This window comes from Pleurodeles waltl, chromosome 3_2, assembly GCF_031143425.1.
Source record: "Pleurodeles waltl isolate 20211129_DDA chromosome 3_2, aPleWal1.hap1.20221129, whole genome shotgun sequence".
Taxonomy (NCBI): Eukaryota; Metazoa; Chordata; class Amphibia; order Caudata; family Salamandridae; genus Pleurodeles; species Pleurodeles waltl.
Window position 1 is genome coordinate 54,485,496 of NC_090441.1, and position 22,646 is coordinate 54,508,141.

The 22,646-nt window shown below is 47.7% G+C and overlaps 1 protein-coding gene across 3 annotated transcripts in view; it reads left to right on the forward strand.

Annotated features, from left to right (window-relative positions):
* The window catches only part of LIG3 (DNA ligase 3), a 424,911-nt gene that overhangs the window by 251,891 nt on the left and 150,374 nt on the right, over positions 1–22,646 (forward strand). For all 3 annotated transcript variants that reach the window (XM_069226761.1, XM_069226764.1, XM_069226763.1), the window contains exon 16: positions 11,305–11,379. In XM_069226761.1, the coding sequence (XP_069082862.1) occupies positions 11,305–11,379 (75 nt within the window). The remainder of the gene's footprint in view (positions 1–11,304; positions 11,380–22,646) is intronic.

The window sequence follows — 22,646 nt, forward strand, 5'->3', positions numbered from 1 at the left end:
ATAATACACAACTCCTACCTCACCCTCTGTGGGGAAAACAATCTAAGATGGAGTCGACGCCCATGCGCAATGGAGCCGAAAGGGGAGGAGTCCCTCGATCTCGTGACTCGAAAAGACTTCTTCGAAGAAAAACAACTTGTAACACTCCGAGCCCAACACTAGATGGCGGGATGTGCAAAGCATGTGAATCTACAGCGTCTCATGCCACGAACAGATGTACACTGGGTAAGTGACATTTTCCATATATATATATATATATATTTATATATATATATATATATATATATTGTAGGAAGTTGGCTCTGTATGCACTATTTCAAAGTAAGGAACAGTATGCACAGAGTCCAAGGGTTCCCCTTAGAGGTAAGATAGTGGCAAAAAGAGATAATAGTAATGCTCTATTTTGTGGTAGTGTGGTCGAGCAGTAGGCTTATCAAAGGAGTAGTGTTAAGCATTTGTTGTACATACACACAGGCAATAAATGAGGAACACACACTCAGAGACAAATCCAGCCAATAGGTTTTGTTATAGAAAAATATATTTTCTTAGTTTATTTTAAGAACCACAGGTTCAAATTCTACATGTAATATCTCATTTGAAAGGTATTGCAGGTAAGTACTTTAGGAACTTTGAATCATTTCATTAGCATGTATACTTTTCACATAAAACACAATTAGCTGTTTTAAAAGTGGACACAGTGCAATTTTCACAGTTCCTGGGGGAGGTAAAGTAATGTTAGTTTTAACAGGTAAGTAAGTCACTTACAGGTTTCAGTTTTTGGTCCAAGGTAGCCCACCGTTGGGGGTTCAGAGCAACCCCAAAGTTACCACACCAGCAGCTCAGGGCCGGTCAGGTGCAGAGGTCAAAGAGGTGCCCAAAACACATAGGCTATAATGGAGAGAAGGGGGTGCCCCGGTTCCAGTCTGCCAGCAGGTAAGTACCCGCGTCTTCGGAGGGCAGACCAGGGGGGTTTTGTAGGGCACCGGGGGGGACACAAGTCCACACAGAAAGTACACCCTCAGCAGCGCGGGGGCGGCCGGGTGCAGTGTGCAAACAAGCGTCGGGTTTCCTTTAGTTTTCAATGGGAGACCAAGGGGTCTCTTCAGCGATGCAGGCAGGCAAGGGGGGGGCTCCTCGGGGTAACCACCACCTGGGCAAGGGAGAGGGCCTCCTGGGGGTCACTCCTGCACAGAAGTTCCGTTTCTTTAGGGGCTGGGGGCTGCGGGTGCAGGGTCTTTTCCAGCCGTCGGGAAATGGAGTTCAGACAGTCGCGGTCAGGGGGAGCCTGGGGATTGCCTCTGCAGGCGTCGCTGTGGGGGCTCAGGGGGGACAACTTTGGTTACTCACAGTCGTAGAGTCGCCGGAGGGTCCTCCCTGAGTTGGTTGTTCTTCACCAGTCGAGTCGGGGTCGCCGGGTGCAGTGTTGCAAGTCTCACGCTTCTTGCGGGGAGTTGCAGGGGTCTTTAAATCTGCTACTGGAAACAAAGTTGCAGTTCTTTTGGAGCAGGGCCGCTGTCCTCGGGAGTTTCTAGTCTTTCTCGAAGCAGGGCAGTCCTCAGAGGATTCAGAGGTCGCTGGTCCCTTGGAAAGCGTCGCTGGAGCAGGTTTCTTTGGAAGGCAGGAGACAGGCCGGTAAGTCTGGGGCCAAAGCAGTTGGTGTCTTCTGTTCTTCCTCTGCAGGGGTTTTTCAGCTCAGCAGTCCTCTTCTTCTTGTAGTTTCAGGAATCTAAATTCTTAGGTTCAGAGAAGCCCTTAAATACTAAATTTAAGGGCGTGTTTTGGTCTCGGCGGGGTTAGTAGCCAATGGCTACTAGCCCTGAGGGTGAGTACACCCTCTTTGTGCCTCCTCCCAAGGGGAGGGGGTCACATCCCTAATCCTATTGGGGGAATCCTCCATCTGCAAGATGGAGGATTTCTAAAAGTTAGTCACTTCAGCTCAGGACACCTTAGGGGCTGTCCTGACTGGCCAGTGACTCCTCCTTGCTGTTTTCTTTGTTTCCTCCAGCCTTGCCGCCAAAAGTGGGGGCCGTGGCCGGAGGGGGCGGGCAACTCCACTAAGCTGGAGTGTCCTGCGGTGCTGTGACAAAGGGGTGAGCCTTTGAGGCTCACTGCCAGGTGTTACAGCTCCTGCCTGGGGGAGGTGTTAGCATCTCCACCCAGTGCAGGCTTTGTTACTGGCCTCAGAGTGACAAAGGCACTCTCCCCATGGGGCCAGCAACATGTCTCTAGTGTGGCAGGCTGCTGGAACCAGTCAGCCTACACAGATAGTCGGTTAAGTTTCAGGGGGCACCTCTAAGGTGCCCTCTGTGGTGTATTTTACAATAAAATGTACACTGGCATCAGTGTGCATTTATTGTGCTGAGAAGTTTGATACCAAACTTCCCAGTTTTCAGTGTAGCCATTATGGTGCTGTGGAGTTCGTGTAAAACAGACTCCCAGACCATATACTCTTATGGCTACCCTGCACTTACAATGTCTAAGGTATTGCTTAGACACTGTAGGGGCACAGTGCTCATGCACTGGTGCCATCACCTATGGTATAGTGCACCCTGCCTTAGGGCTGTAAGGCCTACTAGAGGGGTGACTTATCTATACCTGCATAGGCAGTGAGAGGCTGGCATGGCACCCTGAGGGGAGTGCCATGTCGACTTACTCGTTTTGTTCTCACCAGCACACACAAGCTGGCAAGCAGTGTGTCTGTGCTGAGTGAGGGGTCTCCAGGGTGGCATAAGGCATGCTGCAGCCCTTAGAGACCTTCCCTGGCATCAGGGCCCTTGGTACCAGAGGTACCAGTTACAAGGGGCTTATCTGGATGCCAGGGTGTGCCAATTGTGGGATCAAAAGTACAGGTTAGGGAAAGAACACTGGTGCTGGGGCCTGGTTAGCAGGCCTCAGCACACTTTCAATTCAAAACCTAGCATCAGCAAAGGCAAAAAGTCAGGGGGTAACCATGCCAAGGAGGCATTTCCTTACATATATATTTATTTAGTGTGTACCTTCCTCCAGTCTGGGGACTGCCTATAAGTAATCTAGTTTAGTGTTTCCATAATAAAGTATTTTTGTAACCCTGTGTTGTTTTTTTCATGTGTGCTAAGTTGCTGTGTGACTAGTGTGGTATTTCAAGTGCTTTACACTCCTCCTAGATAGATCTTGGCTGCTCATCCATAGCTGCCCCTAGAGAGCCCTGGCTTCCTAGACCCTGTTACTATCTAAGAAGGGGTTGTCTGTCCCTGGTATAAGGTGTAAACACCACAGGTATCCACCACACACCAGGCCAGCTTCCTACACAATGTGTTACTTTATATTCCATTTTCCCTTTGGTTGAAGAGCTAAACTTGTGGTGTCAAAAACAAGTGGCTTACTGGGAAATGCTTCTCTAACACTACTCCTGTTGAAAAGTGTGTGCTGTTAAAACGATTTGTTTGCTAAAACCTGAAGGCACGTTGCATTCCCTCTATCTAATTGATATTGCACAAATAAGTACAAGAGATTATCTATAGGCCCCCTTCACATCTCAATTTTGTTAGACAAATATATTGTAAAAAAACAATTTTATATACAAATATAAATGATTTGTTTAGCTTTAATAGGTAGGTAATCGATAATACTTCCAGGTGATGTCTATTTACACGGGAGAGGCGCTGTTTCCCCCAACAGACATACCCTTGATTTATAGGTCTGTTTACCTTAGTGTTCTGTAATTTGTACTCGTCCTCTATACAAAACTGGGTGCTGGGAGAGAGGTACCTTGTGTTACTTTGTAATGATGTGCTCTTCTGTCCTAGAGTTGCACACCTTTTAACAAGAGTTTCCTAAACAAACCGGATCTCTTTAAAATACTGGGCCCACCCAAAGGGTGTTTCAACCACCAGCAAGCACTGAGATTATTGACTGTGTTGTTGCAGCAGAATTTCCATCCAGGGCTATAAACCTTTTTGACTGCACACTGGATCTGACTGTTAACGTTTTTTTCAGTACTCAGTAATACTGGGCCCTTGCCTATCTTCCCTTATGGGATATGTGTGTGTTGGGTATCAGTATACACTACAGTCTTTGACATGGCAGACAGCAGTTTAATGAAACTCCATGTGTATGGCTGCACTGGATGGTGGGTTATGCAGTTTCTCTCCTTCCTGCATGAGGGACATTTTCAGGGCTCCCCAGTATTTAGCAAGAATTACAAGGAAGTTGAGGAGGATCCTCCTTCCTTACGTTCTTAGTAGTAGGTTCCCCTCTGTCATGTGTTGCTGGCTGGGTCATAGCTGCCTGCACCAGTCTGCCATGTATACATCTTGAATTTGACTGGTTCTGACTTGTCTGGTGGGCAGCTCAACTTGCCTGGAGTTAGATTGAAGACAAAGGCGAGGCATTGGGTTGTGGAGCTGCAAGTACAATTTCCTGCTTCATCTTTAGTCAGCTTGCATGGCCTGTCCAGTACAATTAAGGTGTCACGGAGAGACCTGTTGTAAGGAAATGCCTCCTTGGCATGGTTACCCCCTGACTTTTTGCCTTTGCTGATGCTAAGTTTTGATTTGAAAGTGTGCTGAGGCCTGCTAACCAGGCCCCAGCACCAGTGTTCTTTCCCTAACCTGTACTTTTGTTTCCACATTTGGCACACCCTGGCATCCAGGTAAGTCCCTTGTAACTGGTACCCCTGGTACCAATGGCCCTGATGCCAGGGAAGGTCTCTAAGGGATGCAGCATATCTTATGCCACCCTGGGGACCCCTCACTCAGCACAGACACACTGCTTGCCAGCTTGTGTGTGCTGGTGAGGACAAAACGAGTAAGTCGACATGGCACTCCCCTCAGGGTGCCATGCCAACCTCACACCGCCTATGCAGTATAGATAAGTCACCCCTCTAGTAGGCCTTACAGCCCTAAGGCAGGGTGCACTATAACCCTACAGTGTCTAAGCAAAACCTTAGACATTGTAAGTGCAGGGTAGCCATAAGAGTATATGGTCTGGGAGTCTGTCATGCACGAACTCCACAGCACCATAATGGCTACACTGAAAACTGTGAAGCTTGGTATCAAACTTCTCAGCACAATAAATGCACACTGATGCCAGTGTACATTTTGTTGTAACATGCACCCCAGAGGGCACCTTAGAGGTGCCCCTGAAACCTTAACCGACTACTCGTGTAGGCTGACTGGTTCTAGCAGCCTGCCACACTCCAGACATGTTGCTGGCCACATGGGGAGAGTGCCTTTGTCACTCTGTGGCTAGTAACAAAGCCTGTACTGGGTGGAGATGCTTATCACCTCCCCCTGCAGGAACTGTAACACCTGGCGGTGAGCCTCAAAGGCTCGCCCCCTTTGTTACAGCACCCCAGGGCATTCCAGCTAGTGGAGTTGCCCGCCCCCTATGGCCACGGCCCCACTTTTGGCGGCAAGGCCGGAGGAGATAATGAGAAAAACAAGGAGGAGTCACTGGCCAGTCAGGACAGCCCCTAAGGTGTCCTGAGCTGAGGTGACTCTGACTTTTAGAAATCCTCCATCTTGCAGATGGAGGATTCCCCCAATAGGGATAGGAATGTGACCCCCTCCCCTTGGGAGGAGGCACAAAGAGGGTGTACCCACCCTCAGGGCTAGTAGCCATTGGCTACTAACCCCCCAGACCTAAACACGCCCTTAAATGTAGTATTTAAGGGCTCCGCAGAACCTAGGAACTCCGATTCCTGCAACCTAAGAAGAAGAGGACTTCTAAGCTGAAAAACCCTGCAGAGAAGACGGAGACACCAACTGCTTTGGCCCAGCTCTACCGGCCTGTCTCCCCCCTTCTAAAGACACTGCTCCAACGACACTGTCCCCAGGGACCAGCGACCTCTGAAGCCTCAGAGGACTGCCCTGCATCTAGAAGAACCAAGAACTCCAGAGGACAGCGGCTCTGTTCACCAAAGACTGCAACTTTGCAACAAAGAAGCAACTTTGAAACAACTTGAGTTTCCCGCCGGAAGCGTGAGACTTGACACTCTGCACCCGACGCCCCCGGCTCGACTTGTGGAGAACAATCACTTCAGAGAGGACTCCCCGACGACTGCGAGACCGTGAGTAGCCAGAGTTGCCCCCCCCTGAGCCCCCACAGCGACGCCTGCAGAGGGAATCCTGAGGCTCCTCCTGACCACGACTGCCTGCTTCTAAGAACCCGACGCCTGGTAGGGACACTGCATCGGCAGCCCCCAGGACCTGAAGGATCCAAACTCCAGTGCAGGAGTGACCCCCAGGAGGTCCTCTTGTTTGCCCAGGTGGTGGCTACCCCGTGGAGCCCTCCCCTTGCCTGCCTGCATCGCTGAAGAGACCCCTTGGGCACCCCCTTCTCCATTGAAGCCTATGCGTTTTGGGCACCACTTTGACCTCTGCACCTGACCGGCCCTGAGCTGCTGGTGTGGTAACTTTGGGGTTGCTCTGAACCCCCAACGGTGGGCTACCTTGGACCCAATCTTTAACCCCATAGGTGGTTTACTTACCTGCAAAAACTAACAAACTCTTACTCCCCCTAGGAACTGTGAAAATTGCACTGTCTAGTTTTAAAATAGCTATATGTGATTTATGTGAAAACTGTATATGCTATTTTGCTAATTCAAAGTTCCTAAAGTACCTACCTGCAATACCTTTCATTTGAAGTATTACATGTAAATCTTGAACCTGTGGTTCTTAAAATAAACTAAGAAAATATATTTTTCTATACAAAAACCTATTGGCCTGGAATTGTCTTTGAGTGTGTGTTCCTCATTTACTGCTTGTGTATGTACAACACATGCTTAACACTACTCCTTTGATAAGCCTACTGCTCGACCACACTACCACAAAATAGAGCATTAGTATTATCTCTTTTTGCCACTATCTTATCTCTAAGGGGAACCCTTGGACTCTGTGCATACTATTCCTTACTTCGAAATAGTGCATACAGAGCCAACTTCCTACACCTGTGATTGGATCTAACCTTAAAGGTTAGTTTCCAGTTACTACTGGTGTAACCTGGTGATATTTTCAGAGTTGCCATTCCTATGTTCCTGGCAGTGGGAAATCTTGTTCTTAGACACCCTTTTCTGGTCACCAAATATTGGTATCCTGGTATACTTAGTGCTGGTACTGGTATTTTACATCTGCCCCCGTTTGAAAACTGTGGTCCAGCTGGGTCCTTACCTCGTCTCCGGGAAACTGTAATCCAGTTGGGTCCTTACCTGCTCTCAGCGGAATTGTGTCCTGACTAGATTGTGGCTGCTGGATTCCTAGCAGGTACTGGAACTTGATAACAAGACTCTTGACGTTCTAAATTCACAGGTGGTGTATCTCAGTGGGACTCTGAGTGGAACATTGGTTTAAGCAACATTTGTGTGCACTAATATCTATTAATAATTTAGCTCTGACCTAGCTACAGGTCAGCAGAACACTTTACATAGGAGATATCGAGGCTAACATAGGTTGTGTTAGTGTTGTAGAAATAACTTCATAGAAGGAAATAATGTAAAATTGAATTGTGCAGAAATAGAGAATTTTACTCATTGGTCAGTGAAGTATAGTTTGAAGAGATGAGATTTTAGAACTTTTCAGACGGTAAATGGCACTGGCTTAGATCTTGTACAGTGAGGAATGGTGTTCTAAAGTCCTGGGGCTAGTTTTGAGAAAGCTTGCCTAGATGTTGTGTTTTTTTTGGATTTGGGATTTAGAGGATTTGTCTGCCACTTTCTTTGGGATTCATTATCAACCCAGGAGTTTCACATTTTCCTTCAGCTAAGGATTATTTTACTGGATATGCATGCAGTCTTGAAATTGATACTTGTTTTAAGAGTAATCCAGTAGAATTGTTTTAGGATGACTGTGCTATAACGGTTCATTCTTTTTGGCGTCTGTAACAAGTCTAGTGGCCGCATGGAGTAAAGGGCTGAAGGAGCAGTAGAAGATTTGAGAAGGCTTGCCAGCTATGCAGTATTTCCACCCAAATGAGAGCTTGAACTGTGTTCAGTTAATGCAAGAAAGTTCAAATGAATGCATATAAACTTGAGACTGTTTTGTCTTTTCCCCTAAATATAGGATTGCTTTTGATTTAGCTACAAATGTATTTTAGGGGGTCCATTTTGGTTCTCGTTATTACACAATTTTAAATATTTTCTGAACAAATGTTTCTATTCCAAATAATACTTGTTGTGTTTTTGACCCACATTTTATAGTCATTTGTTTTCTGTTTTGAAATGAACCATACTTTTTGTATTGATTATGCCGTAAACTGTTGGCTGCTGATCTGTTATTATGAAAATGTACATAACTTGGGTTAAACACACTCTATGTAGAACCCCAGTGGACAGAAAGAAAGGTGGGGCATTGTCCACTTTCACCCTACTGGTGCATTGACTGTCCAGTTAGGACGTTGGATTTTCTCCTTCTAGACAAAGTCCACCATTATGCCAAGGGAATGCAGAGCGGCAGATGAAAATGCATGAGGTGTCTTTTTTTTCCCCCCTTTTCAGCTTAACATATTTACGGTAGAGATGGTGGAAAGGGGTACCATTGTTGTGCGTTTAACCTCGACTGCCAGTATTATTGAGTGACCTTACTAAAAATTAAGACGACTTCCGTGAGCCTCCTTTAACTCTGTAATGAATAGATTTCAAATTCACAAAGACCTTTAAGGCAGCCTCTGCAAAGATGTTATAGACTTGGTCTACATCTACATCTTCTGAAAACGTTTGTGTTTTGCCATCATATTCTGTAGATGTGAGCCTTTATGAATTTCTCTAGATGTGCATATGTCTAAGTACAGGTGTGTTAAGGATTTTAAGGATCATCCTGAAGATGAAAGTGCCCCTTTTTTGAGAGTCGCCTCCACCCCCACCCAACCCCCCACTCCACATTTTTGCTGTCAGATGCTGGGGTTTCTGACGTGGTATTGTACCACCCCTGTAAGTCCCCCGTAAATGATACCCAGGGTACCCTGGGCAAGGATGGAAAAGGGGGTACCAGGGCTGCTGCACTGATTGTGCCCCCTGGGTACCCCAAGTAAAAGTTAGACTGCAAAGCTGCCATGTCAGCCAGCAAGAGCAGCCTGCTACTCGAGGGAGACTCTGCCCACACCAGGTGCAGGCAGAGTCCCTGTTACTGACCATGGTCAGGTCAGTTACCCCAAGGCAGGCCCCCTCTAACCCAAGGGGCAGGGTGCACTGTTCTATGAGTGAGGGCACATGTGCAGGAGCACATATGCCCCTGTGCTGGCGTTTGAACTGCAATTCCCCCCCAAGTAACTGGCTGTCCATTGGATAACATGGGCTGGCATCTGACCACTGCTCAGATGCCCAGCCGAATCCCATTGTGTTTGGTATCAAACACTGTTTTTTTTAACCCTGAACATGATGCCCATGTTTAGGATTAAAAAGCAGGTTCCCAGGTGGCACCCTTAGAAGGTGCCCAAAGAGTTACTCAGTCCTGTAATGTTTTGGTGGGCTCTCCCGAGCCGCTGCCACCACAGACAGAAGTCTGACCGCCTGCTGGTGGTGCTAACACCTTGGCAGGACGTAAGACAAAGGGCCTGAGCAAGAAGGAGGTCACACCTCCTCCCTCCCAGGCTGGCCAGTGAGAAAAACATCTTGGTGTTGAGCCTCAAAAGCTTCACCCACCTTTGATGTGCAAGTAGTTGTCCCTACAGTGAAGGACAAAGCCTTCCCGGGCTGCCTGGTAGATCAGGTGGGAAATTAGATATAAGGGGATTTAAGGGGCTCCCCTGGCACCAGAACTTAGATCTTACCTGAACAAGAAGAACAAAGCGCAAGAAGGCCCCTGCACCAACAACAAGACCTGAACTCCAGCCTCAGCGCAAAGAGGGCACAGAGTGACCTATGAAGACCAGTAGTGGAAACATGGGCCAGCCGTGTGCTGGTGATGAAAACTTGTTGGTCCTGACCAGAGGAATGCACGTGGACACTGAAATCCCAAGGAAGACTCCCCTGACTGGTGGCACCAGTCCCCTTGCAAATTGCAGGCGTAAAGAAGTGCTGAGGAAGAAGAACTGCGGCCCGACGAGCTCTGAGTGCCTGAGCCCAAAGAAACTCGGTGTCCAGCATCTAAGGAGTAGCGGTGAGGCCCGTGCCAAGTTTCAAGCCTCTACTCTCCGCCAAATGACCACTGGAAAGCTCGTGAACCACCCTTGTAGCTACAAAGGCTTGTTTGTCATCTGCACAGAAACTAACGCCCAGATGATGTTCACCGACTCCAGAGCAACCCCTAGCATAGGGACTGATGTCGCCAGCTACCCCTCCCTCCCACCCCCTTGTGGGTTTGCAGCCTGAAGGAAGTGACTTTGACTGAACAGCTTTGGCACGACCAGCCCAAGATTGACAGCTAAGAGCTACCTTTGCACCTGGAGCCACCGAACGAGTGAAATCCTGGCCCTGGTCCCCCAAAGATCACTACATCCGAAGGGCAGAGTGTGAGTCCATCCCTAAGTCCAGTTTTGCAACGGAGTGCACAGCGCACCAGCCATTGCGGACCGGTGAGAACCAAGGACAGCCAAATCACCGCTGCAAATGGACTTCCTGAGCAAGGTAACAAAAGTCTGACTGTTAACTCTTGGTCTAGGTCCCCGCAGCACCTTAAGTTCCTGTCAGTTCACCAGAACTTCCCCTAGAAGTGCCCAAATGCGCACTGCTATTTACTTCAGTGGAAGCCCTTTAAATTTACAAATTACTGTATTTTTCAAAGACTTAAAAATGTACAACTCCAGTTGTACAAAAGCTACAAAGTTCATTTTGGTGTCTAAATTAAGATTAAAATCGAATCCATTTTTTTTAAATTGGTGTCAGATTTCTGCTGAGTCATGTCATATACTTATCGTCCATGTTGAAAATATGAAATTCTTTAAACCTGTTCCTCTAAGTATCCTGGCTGCTCTTTGCCACACTACCAGGACTGAGCTAGGGTTTGCTGAGAATGAATCCGAGATCCACTACTGGGTTTTGTGTTGGTATTCAGTGGTAAGACTACCTAGTCATACCATATAATACCTACATCTACCTGCAAGATGTTACTGGACTATTAAAATACCAGCAGTTCAGGTACTTCCTAAATCGATGCAAGCAGTGTAGTTGGTTTGTGGCACCCTGGTGTGTGTTTGTCTTTTGTGTGTTTATGTACCGTACATTCAGCTGTTGTTTACCAACTGTGAAGACATATCCCTTTTGACCTTTGTGTAACAGTTTTCAATATTAACGGTGTCTTTACTATACCTCCTGACATATTTTTGCATTGCCCACCAGAACCCCAGTCCCCACTTCAAGGCTGGATGTGATTCAATGTTATTTTTTTTCTGCAGGATCCAGCAAAAATACCTGCTTGGTTGAAAATCAACAAGAACTACTATCCAGATTTCATCATCCGGGACCCTAAGGTAATGACACAGTGGAATGTTCTGTGCAGAAAGGTAATATAGTGGTCTAATACACCTTCATAATCCATGGTATGTTCACTATAGTGATACTTGGAGCCCATGAGTACTTAAAAACTCTTTGATGGTTTATAGGTTAAAGTAACAATATAAGGGTTGTACCTGTGGTTCCTTCCCACCGAAGCAAAGGCATTAGGTGAAAGGCATGCACTTAACCTGTTGCAAAGAAGGTAAAATATGTCATTGCTTATGATGCCTTGGTTTATATATTGTGTAGAGGCATTTTCATTCCTTGCATCTTCTTAGGAATAAAGATGTATGTTTACCCTGTTCAAAAATAAATAGAAACAGTAATTACCTACAACTAGTTAGGTTTTTGCAACTGGAGAAGTGTGCCAGCCACCTAGATTCGTGTCTTTTTATGGCCCACGACAGTAGCATTATCTATAGTGTTCCCTTAGTAAACCACTGCACCTGAAACTGCACTTTAAAAATGTTAATATTGAAAATGAGGTTGAAGATGGATGAGAGGGGTTTTGAGATGAGTAGTGCCAGTTGTAAGGATTTGGCCTCTTTTGCGAAATAAATGGTATATGGAATAGAACTTCAATTATACGGGAACTAAAGCTAGATTACAGGGCTATGTTTATTATTTAATCACAAAGCTTGCAGAATATTTATATCGCGTCTCAAATGTAAGAAGAAAAACTCCTTTAGATAATCCCAGTCTTTCATTCTTCAGTAAGCCTACATTTATAATTCCCACCCTAAGATTAAAAAAAAGAAAATCCTTGTTTAGAAGAGACCATTGCTTCATACTTCACTTACAGAAGCAAATGTCACAAGCTTGTCTACCACGCACTACATCTGGCCACCTATTGATGCACCTTTGAGATTATTGTAACCTTGTAGGAAGCTGTCTATCTATGTAGTGCACCAGTGTAGGGGTAAACTATGCAGATAGTACAGACGACCACCACTGGCTGATGGGTTAAAATAATAACCCTAAATGCTCTATTTTTGTGGTAGTGTGGGCGTGCAGTTCAGGCTTAACAGAGGATAGTGTTAAGCATTTATTGCACACACACAGCCAGCAAGCGAGACACACACTCAATACAGAAATCCCACACCAATGTACAAAAATAACAGATTTTCATATATCAATTTAGACACCATGATCATCGTAATTGGGTAAGTATTTTTCGAGCTAGCAATTTTTAAGTCACAATTAAATACACTTGTATTGACTCTAATGCGGTAAAGTAATCCTATGAGAAAAGGCACATATACTGCTTACAGGTACTTAGCAGCAATTTACAGGACCAGTCTTCTGGAGGTAAGCTACGTATGGGGCCAGGTTCAAGGTAGCACCAACAGGTCACTTCGGGAGGCACTGGGATGTCTAGGTGCAGAGGAGCCTTTCAGCGTCAGGTGCCCTTATGTTATCCTATAGAAAAGGAAACATATACTGCATTTTGGCACTTAGCAACAACTTACACAACTGTTCTTCTGGAGTTAAGGTAAGAGTGGGGCGAGTTCCAAGGCAGCACCAACAGGTCACTTCAGGAGTGTAGGAAGTGGCGGTTACGGTAGAATGGGCCCACAGAAACAGGCTGCAGGTGTGGACTTAGGGTCCAGCCTGACTGAGGCAAGAAGTGGGCTCAGGTCTCACAAGCCTAGGGGACGTACGGGCAACAGTGGTCCTCTTCTCTTCGCTCAGGAGTGTCTAGTTCAGAGGTGTAGTGGGCCGTTTGGTCTCTATCACCGGAGGCGGTCGCTGTGAAGGGGAGTGTCTGAAGAACAAGGCTGCAGACGCCATCAGGAAGTCCACATTGGGCAAACTCAAGGAGAGTTTAGTCTCTGGGGGGCCTGGGAACCACATTGAAACTGTTGGCCCACTTCAGCTTGGGCTAGGGTGCTCAGTGCAGTGGTGAAATATGCATCATGTTTTTGGCAGTCTCGATCTTCACAGTTCTTTCTCATGTTGCCTGCAGATACAGGGAAGCAGCTCCTCTCCTCCAAGGGAGTTATTCTTGGCGTTATGCGAAGCACTGGCAGCTCTCCCGGGTTATTGGATGCTGCGTCAGCAGGATAGGTCAGTTGCACTTAAAGGGTCGGGTGCAGCAGGCAGACTGGCAGGGTTGGCACCAAGCCCATTGTGCTCCTCGCTTCTCAGGACAGCAGGCTTCTTGTCTACTTCTTCTTTTGTGTCCAGTGAAGATGTTTCTCTAGTATCAGGGGATCCCTTATATACTCAATTTAAGGGGCGTGTGAAGGGTAGTAGTCAACGGGTTAGTTACACCTGGTGTCACTATGCCCCCTAGATGACCAATTCCTTTGGGGAATAAGCATCACCCTGTCCCAGAATTCCTAATTCCACCAGGCACAAGACGGCAGAATTCCTAAGGCTCTAAGGCTGTGTTAATTTCAGGCCGGTCACCCTAGAGGTGTGTCCAGCCTGAAAATGCAGCACGTCTCCTACATAGCTAATTTCCCCTCCTGTCCAGGTGCCAAATGGGCCCTGGGGTATGTGGGTTTGCATCTCCCTCTGAGGATAGTCAGATCTGCATTCCAAAGGCGGTGGGCTTCTTTGAAGGCTCCTGCCTTGGAATGCATATTTGCAGGTCATCCTGTTGGGAGGGGGGTGGGTAACACCCCTGCAAGAGCAGGCTTTGTTTTTAACCTTCAGAGAGAAAAGGCTCTCATCCTTAGTGGTCAGAATCCTTGTCTGTTGGCGGCAGGCTGGCTAGAACTAGTCAGCTAGTCCACCAGCAGTTGATAGGTGTAAGGAAATGCCTCCTTGGCATGGTTGCCCCCTGACTTTTTGCCTTTGCTGATGCTATGTTTACAATTGAAAGTGTGCTGAGGCCTGCTAACCAGGCCCCAGCACCAGTGTTCTTTCCCTAACCTGTACTTTTGTATCCACAATTGGCAGACCCTGGCATCCAGATAAGTCCCTTGTAACTGGTACTTCTAGTACCAAGGGCCCTGATGCCAAGGAAGGTCTCTAAGGGCTGCAGCATGTCTTATGCCACCCTGGAGACCTCTCACTCAGCACAGACACACTGCTTGCCAGCTTGTGTGTGCTAGTGAGAACAAAACGAGTAAGTCGACATGGCACTCCCCTCAGGGTGCCATGCCAGCCTCTCACTGCCTATGCAAGTATAGGTCAGTCACCCCTCTAGCAGGCCTTACAGCCCTAAGGCAGGGTGCACTATACCATAGGTGAGGGTACCAGTGCATGAGCATGGTACCCCTACAGTGTCTAAACAAAACCTTAGACATTGTAAGTGCAGGGTAGCCATAAGAGTATATGGTCTGGGAGTTTGTCAAACACGAACTCCACAGCACCATAATGGCTACACTGAAAACTGGGAAGTTTGGTATCAAACTTCTCAGCACAATAAATGCACACTGATGCCAGTGTACATTTTATTGTAAAATACACCACAGAGGGCACCTTAGAGGTGCCCCCTGAAACTTAACCGACTATCTGTGTAGGCTGACTGGTTCCAGCAGCCTGCCACACTAGAGACATGTTGCTGGCCCCATGGGGAGAGTGCCTTTGTCACTCTGAGGCCAGTAACAAAGCCTGCACTGGGTGGAGATGCTAACACCTCCCCCAGGCAGGAGCTGTAACACCTGGCGGTGAGCCTCAAAGGCTCACCCCTTTGTCACAGCCCAGCAGGGCACTCCAGCTTAGTGGAGTTGCCCGCCCCCTCCGGCCACGGCCCCCACTTTTGGCGGCAAGGCTGGAGGGAACAAAGAAAGCAACAAGGAGGAGTCACTGGCCAGTCAGGACAGCCCCTAAGGTGTCCTGAGCTGAGGTGACTCTAACTTTTAGAAATCCTCCATCTTGCAGATGGAGGATTCCCCCAATAGGGTTAGGATTGTGACCCCCCTCCCCTTGGGAGGAGGCACAAAGAGGGTGTACCCACCCTCAGGGCTAGTAGCCATTGGCTACTAACCCCCCAGACCTAAACACGCCCTTAAATTTAGTATTTAAGGGCTACCCTGAACCATAGAAAATTAGATTCCTGCAACAACAAGAAGAAGGACTGCCTAGCTGAAAACCCCTGCAGAGGAAGACCAGAAGACAACAACTGCCTTGGCTCCAGAAACTCACCGGCCTGTCTCCTGCCTTCCAAAGAACTCTGCTCCAGCGACGCCTTCCAAAGGGACCAGCGACCTCTGAATCCTCTGAGGACTGCCCTGCTTCGAAAAAGACAAGAAACTCCCGAGGACAGCGGACCTGCTCCAAAAAGACTGCAACTTTGTTTCAAGAAGCAGCTTTAAAGAACCCTGCAACTCCCCGCAAGAAGCGTGAGACTTGCAACACTGCACCCGGCGACCCCGACTCGGCTGGTGGAGAACCAACACCTCAGGGAGGACCCCCGGACTACTCTACGACTGTGAGTACCAAAACCTGTCCCCCCTGAGCCCCCACAGCGCCGCCTGCAGAGGGAATCCCGAGGCTTCCCCTGACCGCGACTCTCTGAAACCTAAGTCCCGACGCCTGGAAAAGACCCTGCACCCGCAGCCCCCAGGACCTGAAGGACCGGACTTTCACTGCAGAAGTGACCCCCAGGAGTCCCTCTCCCTTGCCCAAGTGGAGGTTTCCCCGAGGAAGCCCCCCCTTGCCTACCTGCAGCGCTGAAGAGATCGCTTGATCTCTCATTGACTTACATTGCGAACCCGACGCTTGTTCTAACACTGCACCCGGCCGCCCCCGCGCCGCTGAGAGTGAAATTTCTGTGTGGGCTTGTGTCCCCCCCGGTGCCCTACAAATCCCCCCTGGTCTGCCCTCCGAAGACGCGGGTACTTACCTGCTGGCAGACTGGAACCGCGGCACCCCCTTCTCTCCATTGAAGCCTATGCGTTTTGGGCACCACTTTGAACTCTGCACCTGACCGGCCCTGAGCTGCTGGTGTGGTAACTTTGGGGTTGCTCTGAACCCCCAACGGTGGGCTACCTTGGACCAAGAACTGAACCCTGTAAGTGTCTTACTTACCTGGTAAAACTAACAAAAACTTACCTCCCCCAGGAACTGTGAAAATTGCACTAAGTGTCCACTTTTTAAATAGCTATCTGTGAATAACTTGAAAAGTATACATGCAATTGAAATGATTCAAAGTTCCTAATGTACTTACCTGCAATACCTTTCAAACAAGATATTACATGTTAAATTTGAACCTGTGGTTCTTAAAATAAACTAAGAAAAGATATTTTTCTATAACAAAACCTATTGGCTGGATTTGTCTCTGAGTGTGTGTACCTCATTTATTGTCTGTGTGTATGTACAACAAATGCTTAACACTACTCCTTGGATAAGCCTACTGCTCGACCACACTACCACAAAATAGAGCATTAGTATTATCTCTTTTTACCACTATTTTACCTCTAAGGGGAACCCTTGGACTCTGTGCATGCTATTCCTTACTTTGAAATAGCACATACAGAGCCAACTTCCTACATTGGTGGATCAGCGGTGGGGTACAAGACTTTGCATTTGCTGGACTACTCAGCCAATACCTGATCACACGACAAATTCCAAAATTGTCATTAGAAATTGATTTTTGCAATTTGAAAAGTTTTCTAAATTCTTAAAAGACCTGCTAGGGCCTTGTGTTAGATCCTGTTTAGCATTTCTTTTAGAGTTTAAAAGTTTGTAAAAGTTTGAATTAGATTCTAGAACCAGTTTTAGATTCTTAAAAAGTATTCCAACTTTTAGAAGCAAAATGTCTAGCACAGATGTGACTGTGGTGGAACTCGACACCACACCTTACCTCCATCTACAGATGAGAGAGCTAAGGTCACTCTGTAAACTAAAGAAAATAGCAATGGGCCCCAAACCTACCAAAGTACAGCTCCAGGAGCTTTTGGCAGAGTTTGAAAAGGCCAACCCCTCTGAGGATGGCAACTCAGAGGATGAAGATAGTGACTTGGAGGGAAATTCCCCCCCTCCAGTCCTACTTAGGGAGAGCAGGGCTTCTCAAGCCCTGACTCCACAAATAATAGTCAGAGATGCTGGTTCCCTCACAGGAGGGACCAACAACTCTGAAATCACTGAGGATAACTCCAGTGAAGAGGACATCCAGTTAGCCAGGATGGCCAAAAGATTGGCTTTGGAAAGACAGATCCTAGCCATAGAGAGGGAAAGACAAGAGATGGGCCTAGGACCCATCAATGGTGGCAGCAACATAAATAGGGTCAGAGATTCTCCTGACATGTTGAAAATCCCTAAAGGGATTGTAACTAAATATGAAGATGGTGATGACATCACCAAATGGTTCACAGCTTTTGAGAGGGCTTGTGTAACCAGAAAAGTGAACAGATCTCACTGGGGTGCTCTCCTTTGGGAAATGTTCACAGGAAAGTGTAGGGATAGACTCCTCACACTCTCTGGAAAAGATGCAGAATCTTATGACCTCATGAAGGGTACCCTGATTGAGGGCTTTGGATTCTCCACTGAGGAGTATAGGATTAGATTCAGGGGGGCTCAAAAATCCTCGAGCCAGACCTGGGTTGACTTTGTAGACTACTCAGTAAAAACACTAGATGGTTGGATTCAAGGCAGTGGTGTAAGTAATTATGATGGGCTGTACAATTTATTTGTGAAAGAACACCTGTTAAGTAATTGTTTCAATGATAAACTGCATCAGCATCTGGTAGACCTAGGACCAATTTCTCCCCAAGAATTGGGAAAGAAGGCGGACCATTGGGTCAAGACAAGGGTGTCCAAAACTTCCACAGGGGGTGACCAAAAGAAAGGGGTCACAAAACCTCCCCAGGGGAAAGGTGGTGAGACAGCCAAAAATAAAAATAGTAAAGAGTCTTCTACAGGCCCCAAAAACCTGCACAGGAGGGTGGTCCCAGAGCCTCTTCACAAAACAATCCTGGGTACAAGGGTAAAAACTTTGATCCCAAAAAGGCCTGGTGTCGAAACTGTAGTCAGTCTGGACACCAAACTGGAGACAAGGCCTGTCCCAAGAAAAGTTCCACTCCAAACTCCAATCCAGGTAACACTGGAATGGCTAGTCTCCAAGTGGGATCAACAGTGTGCCCAGAGCAAATCAGGGTCCACACTGAAGCTACTCTAGTCTCTGAGGGTGGGGTGGATTTAGCCACACTAGCTGCCTGGCCACCTAACATGCAAAAATACAGGCAGCAGCTCTTTATTAATGGGACAAGTGTAGAGGGCCTGAGGGATACAGGTGCCAGTGTCACCATGGTGACAGAGAAACTGGTTTCCCCTGGCCAATACCTGACTGGAAAAACGTATACAGTCACCAACGCTGACAATCAGACTAAAGCACATCCCATGGCAATGGTAACTTTAGAATGGGGAGGGGTCAATGGCCTGAAACAGGTGGTGGTCTCCTCAAACATCCCAGTAGACTGTCTGCTTGGAAATGACCTGGAGTCCTCAGCATGGGCTGAGGTAGAACTAAAAACCCATGCAGCCATGCTGGGTATCCCTGAACTGGTGTGTGTAAAAACAAGAGCACAATGCAAGGCACAGGGTGAAAAAGTAGAGCTGGAGTCTGGAAAAATGGCCCAGCCTACCAAGAGAAAAGGAAAGTCAGTTGGGAAACCAACTGCAACACAGTCAGAAAAAGAGAACCTCTCTTCTCAGGAAGAAGTTCTGCCCTCTGAGGGAACTGAGCCTTTGGAGCTTGAACCTTATCAGGTTGAGCTCTTAGGCCCAGGGGGACCCTCAAGGGAAGAGCTGTGTAAGGGACAAGAAACCTGTCCCTCTCTTGAAGGCCTTAGGCAGCAAGCTGCTGAAGAGTCCAAGGGCAAGAAAAATGGAACACATAGGGTCTATTGGGAAGATGGACTCCTGTACACTGAGGCCAGAGACCCCAAACCTGGTGCCACTAGGAGAGTGGTAGTGCCTCAGTCGTTCAGAGAGTTTATTCTGACCTTAGCCCATGATATTCCCCTTGCTGGGCATTTGGGACAAACCAAGACGTGGGAAAGGTTAGTCAACCACTTCTACTGGCCCAATATGTCCCAGAAGGTTAAGGAGTTTTGCCTCTCCTGCCCCACCTGTCAATCCAGTGGTAAGACAGGTGGGCACCCAAAGGCCCCCCTCATTCCACTTCCAGTGGTGGGGGTCCCCTTTGAAAGAGTGGGTGTGGACATAGTTGGTCCACTGGAACCTCCCACAGCCTCAGGAAATATGTACATCCTAGTAGTAGTGGATCCTGAAGCTATTCCCCTTAGATCGACTACTGCCCCTGCAGTAGCCAAGGCCCTCATTGGTATCTTTACCAGAGTGGGTTTCCCTAAGGAGGTGGTGTCTGACAGAGGTACCAACTTCATGTCAGCATACCTAAAACACATGTGGAATGAGTGTGGAGTGACTTACAAATTCACTACACCATACCATCCACAAACTAATGGCTTAGTTGAGAGATTCAACAAGACATTAAAAGGCATGATCATGGGGCTCCCAGAAAAACTCAAAAGGAGATGGGATGTCCTCTTGCCATGTCTGCTTTTTGCTTACAGAGAGGTGCCACAGAAGGGAGTAGGATTCTCACCCTTTGAACTTCTGTTTGGTCACCCTGTAAGGGGACCACTTGCTCTTGTTAAAGAAGGCTGGGAGAGACCTCTTCATGAGCCTAAACAAGACATAGTGGACTATGTACTTGGCCTTCGCTCTAGAATGGCAGAGTACATGGAAAAGGCAACCAAAAACCTTGAGGCCAGCCAACAGCTCCAGAAGTTTTGGTATGACCAAAAGGCTGCAATGGTTGAGTTCCAACCAGGGTAGAAAGTCTGGGTTCTGGAGCCTGTGGCTCCCAGGGCACTTCAGGACAAATGGAGGGGCCTTTACCCAGTGCTAGAAAGGAAGAGTCAGGTCACCTACCTGGTGGACCTGGGCACAAGCCGGAGCCCCAAGAGGGTGATCCATGTGAACCGCCTTAAGCTCTTCCATGACAGGGCTGATGTAAATCTGTTGATGGTAACAGATGAGGATCAGGAGGCAGAGAGTGAACCTCTCCCTGATCTTCTGTCATCAGACCCAAAAGATGGCTCAGTAAATGGAGTGATCTACTCAGACACCCTCTCTGGCCAACAGCAAGCTGATTGTAGGAAAGTCCTACAACAGTTTCCTGAACTCTTCTCCCTAACCCCTGGTCAGACACACCTGTGTACCCATGATGTGGACACAGGAGACAGCATGCCTGTCAAAAACAAAATTTTTAGACAGTCTGACCATGTTAAGGAAAGCATCAAGGTGGAAGTCCACAAGATGCTGGAATTGGGAGTAATTGAGCGCTCTGACAGCCCCTGGGCTAGCCCAGTGGTCTTAGTCCCCAAACCTCACACCAAAGATGGAAAGAAAGAGATGAGGTTTTGTGTGGACTACAGAGGGCTCAACTCTGTCACCAAGACAGATGCTCATCCAATTCCTAGAGCTGATGAGCTCATAGACAAATTAGGTGCTGCCAAATTCTTAAGTACCTTTGACTTGACAGCAGGGTACTGGCAAATAAAAATGGCACCTGGAGCAAAAGAGAAAACAGCATTCTCCACACCTGATGGGCATTATCAGTTTACTGTTATGCCCTTTGGTTTAAAGAATGCCCCTGCCACCTTCCAAAGGTTGGTGAATCAAGTCCTTGCTGGTTTGGAGTCCTTTAGCATAGCTTATCTTGATGATATTGCTGTCTTTAGCTCCACCTGGCAGGATCACCTGGTCCACCTGAAGAAGGTTTTGAAGGCTCTGCAATCTGCAGGCCTCTCTATCAAGGCATCCAAATGCCAGATAGGGCAGGGAACTGTGGTTTACTTGGGCCACCTTGTAGGTGGAGGCCAAGTTCAGCCACTCCAACCCAAGATCCAGACTATTCTGGACTGGGTAGCTCCAAAAACCCAGACTCCAGTCAGGGCATTCCTTGGCTTGACTGGGTACTACAGGAGGTTTGTGAAGGGATATGGATCCATTGTGACAGCCCTCACTGAACTCACCTCCAAGAAAATGCCCAAGAAAGTGAACTGGACTGTAGAATGCCAACAGGCCTTTGACACCCTGAAACAAGCAATGTGCTCAGCACCAGTTCTAAAAGCTCCAGATTATTCTAAGCAGTTCATTGTGCAGACAGATGCCTCTGAACATGGGATAGGGGCAGTTTTGTCCCAAACAAATGATGATGGCCTTGACCAGCCTGTTGCTTTCATTAGCAGGAGGTTACTCCCCAGGGAGCAGCGTTGGAGTGCCATTGAGAGGGAGGCCTTTGCTGTGGTTTGGTCCCTGAAGAAGCTGAGACCATACCTCTTTGGGACTCACTTCCTAGTTCAAACTGACCACAGACCTCTCAAATGGCTGATGCAAATGAAAGGTGAAAATCCTAAACTGTTGACAGGGAATGGACTTTATAGTGGAACACAGACCTGGGACTGCCCATGCCAATGCAGATGGCCTTTCCAGGTTCTTCCACTTAGAAAATGAAGACTCTCTTGGGAAAGGTTAGTCTCATCCTCTTTCGTTTGGGGGGGGGTTGTGTAAGGAAATGCCTCCTTGGCATGGTTGCCCCCTGACTTTTTGCCTTTGCTGATGCTATGTTTACAATTGAAAGTGTGCTGAGGCCTGCTAACCAGGCCCCAGCACCAGTGTTCTTTCCCTAACCTGTACTTTTGTATCCACAATTGGCAGACCCTGGCATCCAGATAAGTCCCTTGTAACTGGTACTTCTAGTACCAAGGGCCCTGATGCCAAGGAAGGTCTCTAAGGGCTGCAGCATGTCTTATGCCACCCTGGAGACCTCTCACTCAGCACAGACACACTGCTTGCCAGCTTGTGTGTGCTAGTGAGAACAAAACGAGTAAGTCGACATGGCACTCCCCTCAGGGTGCCATGCCAGCCTCTCACTGCCTATGCAAGTATAGGTCAGTCACCCCTCTAGCAGGCCTTACAGCCCTAAGGCAGGGTGCACTATACCATAGGTGAGGGTACCAGTGCATGAGCATGGTACCCCTACAGTGTCTAAACAAAACCTTAGACATAGTAAGTGCAGGGTAGCCATAAGAGTATATGGTCTGGGAGTTTGTCAAACACGAACTCCACAGCACCATAATGGCTACACTGAAAACTGGGAAGTTTGGTATCAAACTTCTCAGCACAATAAATGCACACTGATGCCAGTGTACATTTTATTGTAAAATACACCACAGAGGGCACCTTAGAGGTGCCCCCTGAAACTTAACCGACTATCTGTGTAGGCTGACTGGTTCCAGCAGCCTGCCACACTAGAGAC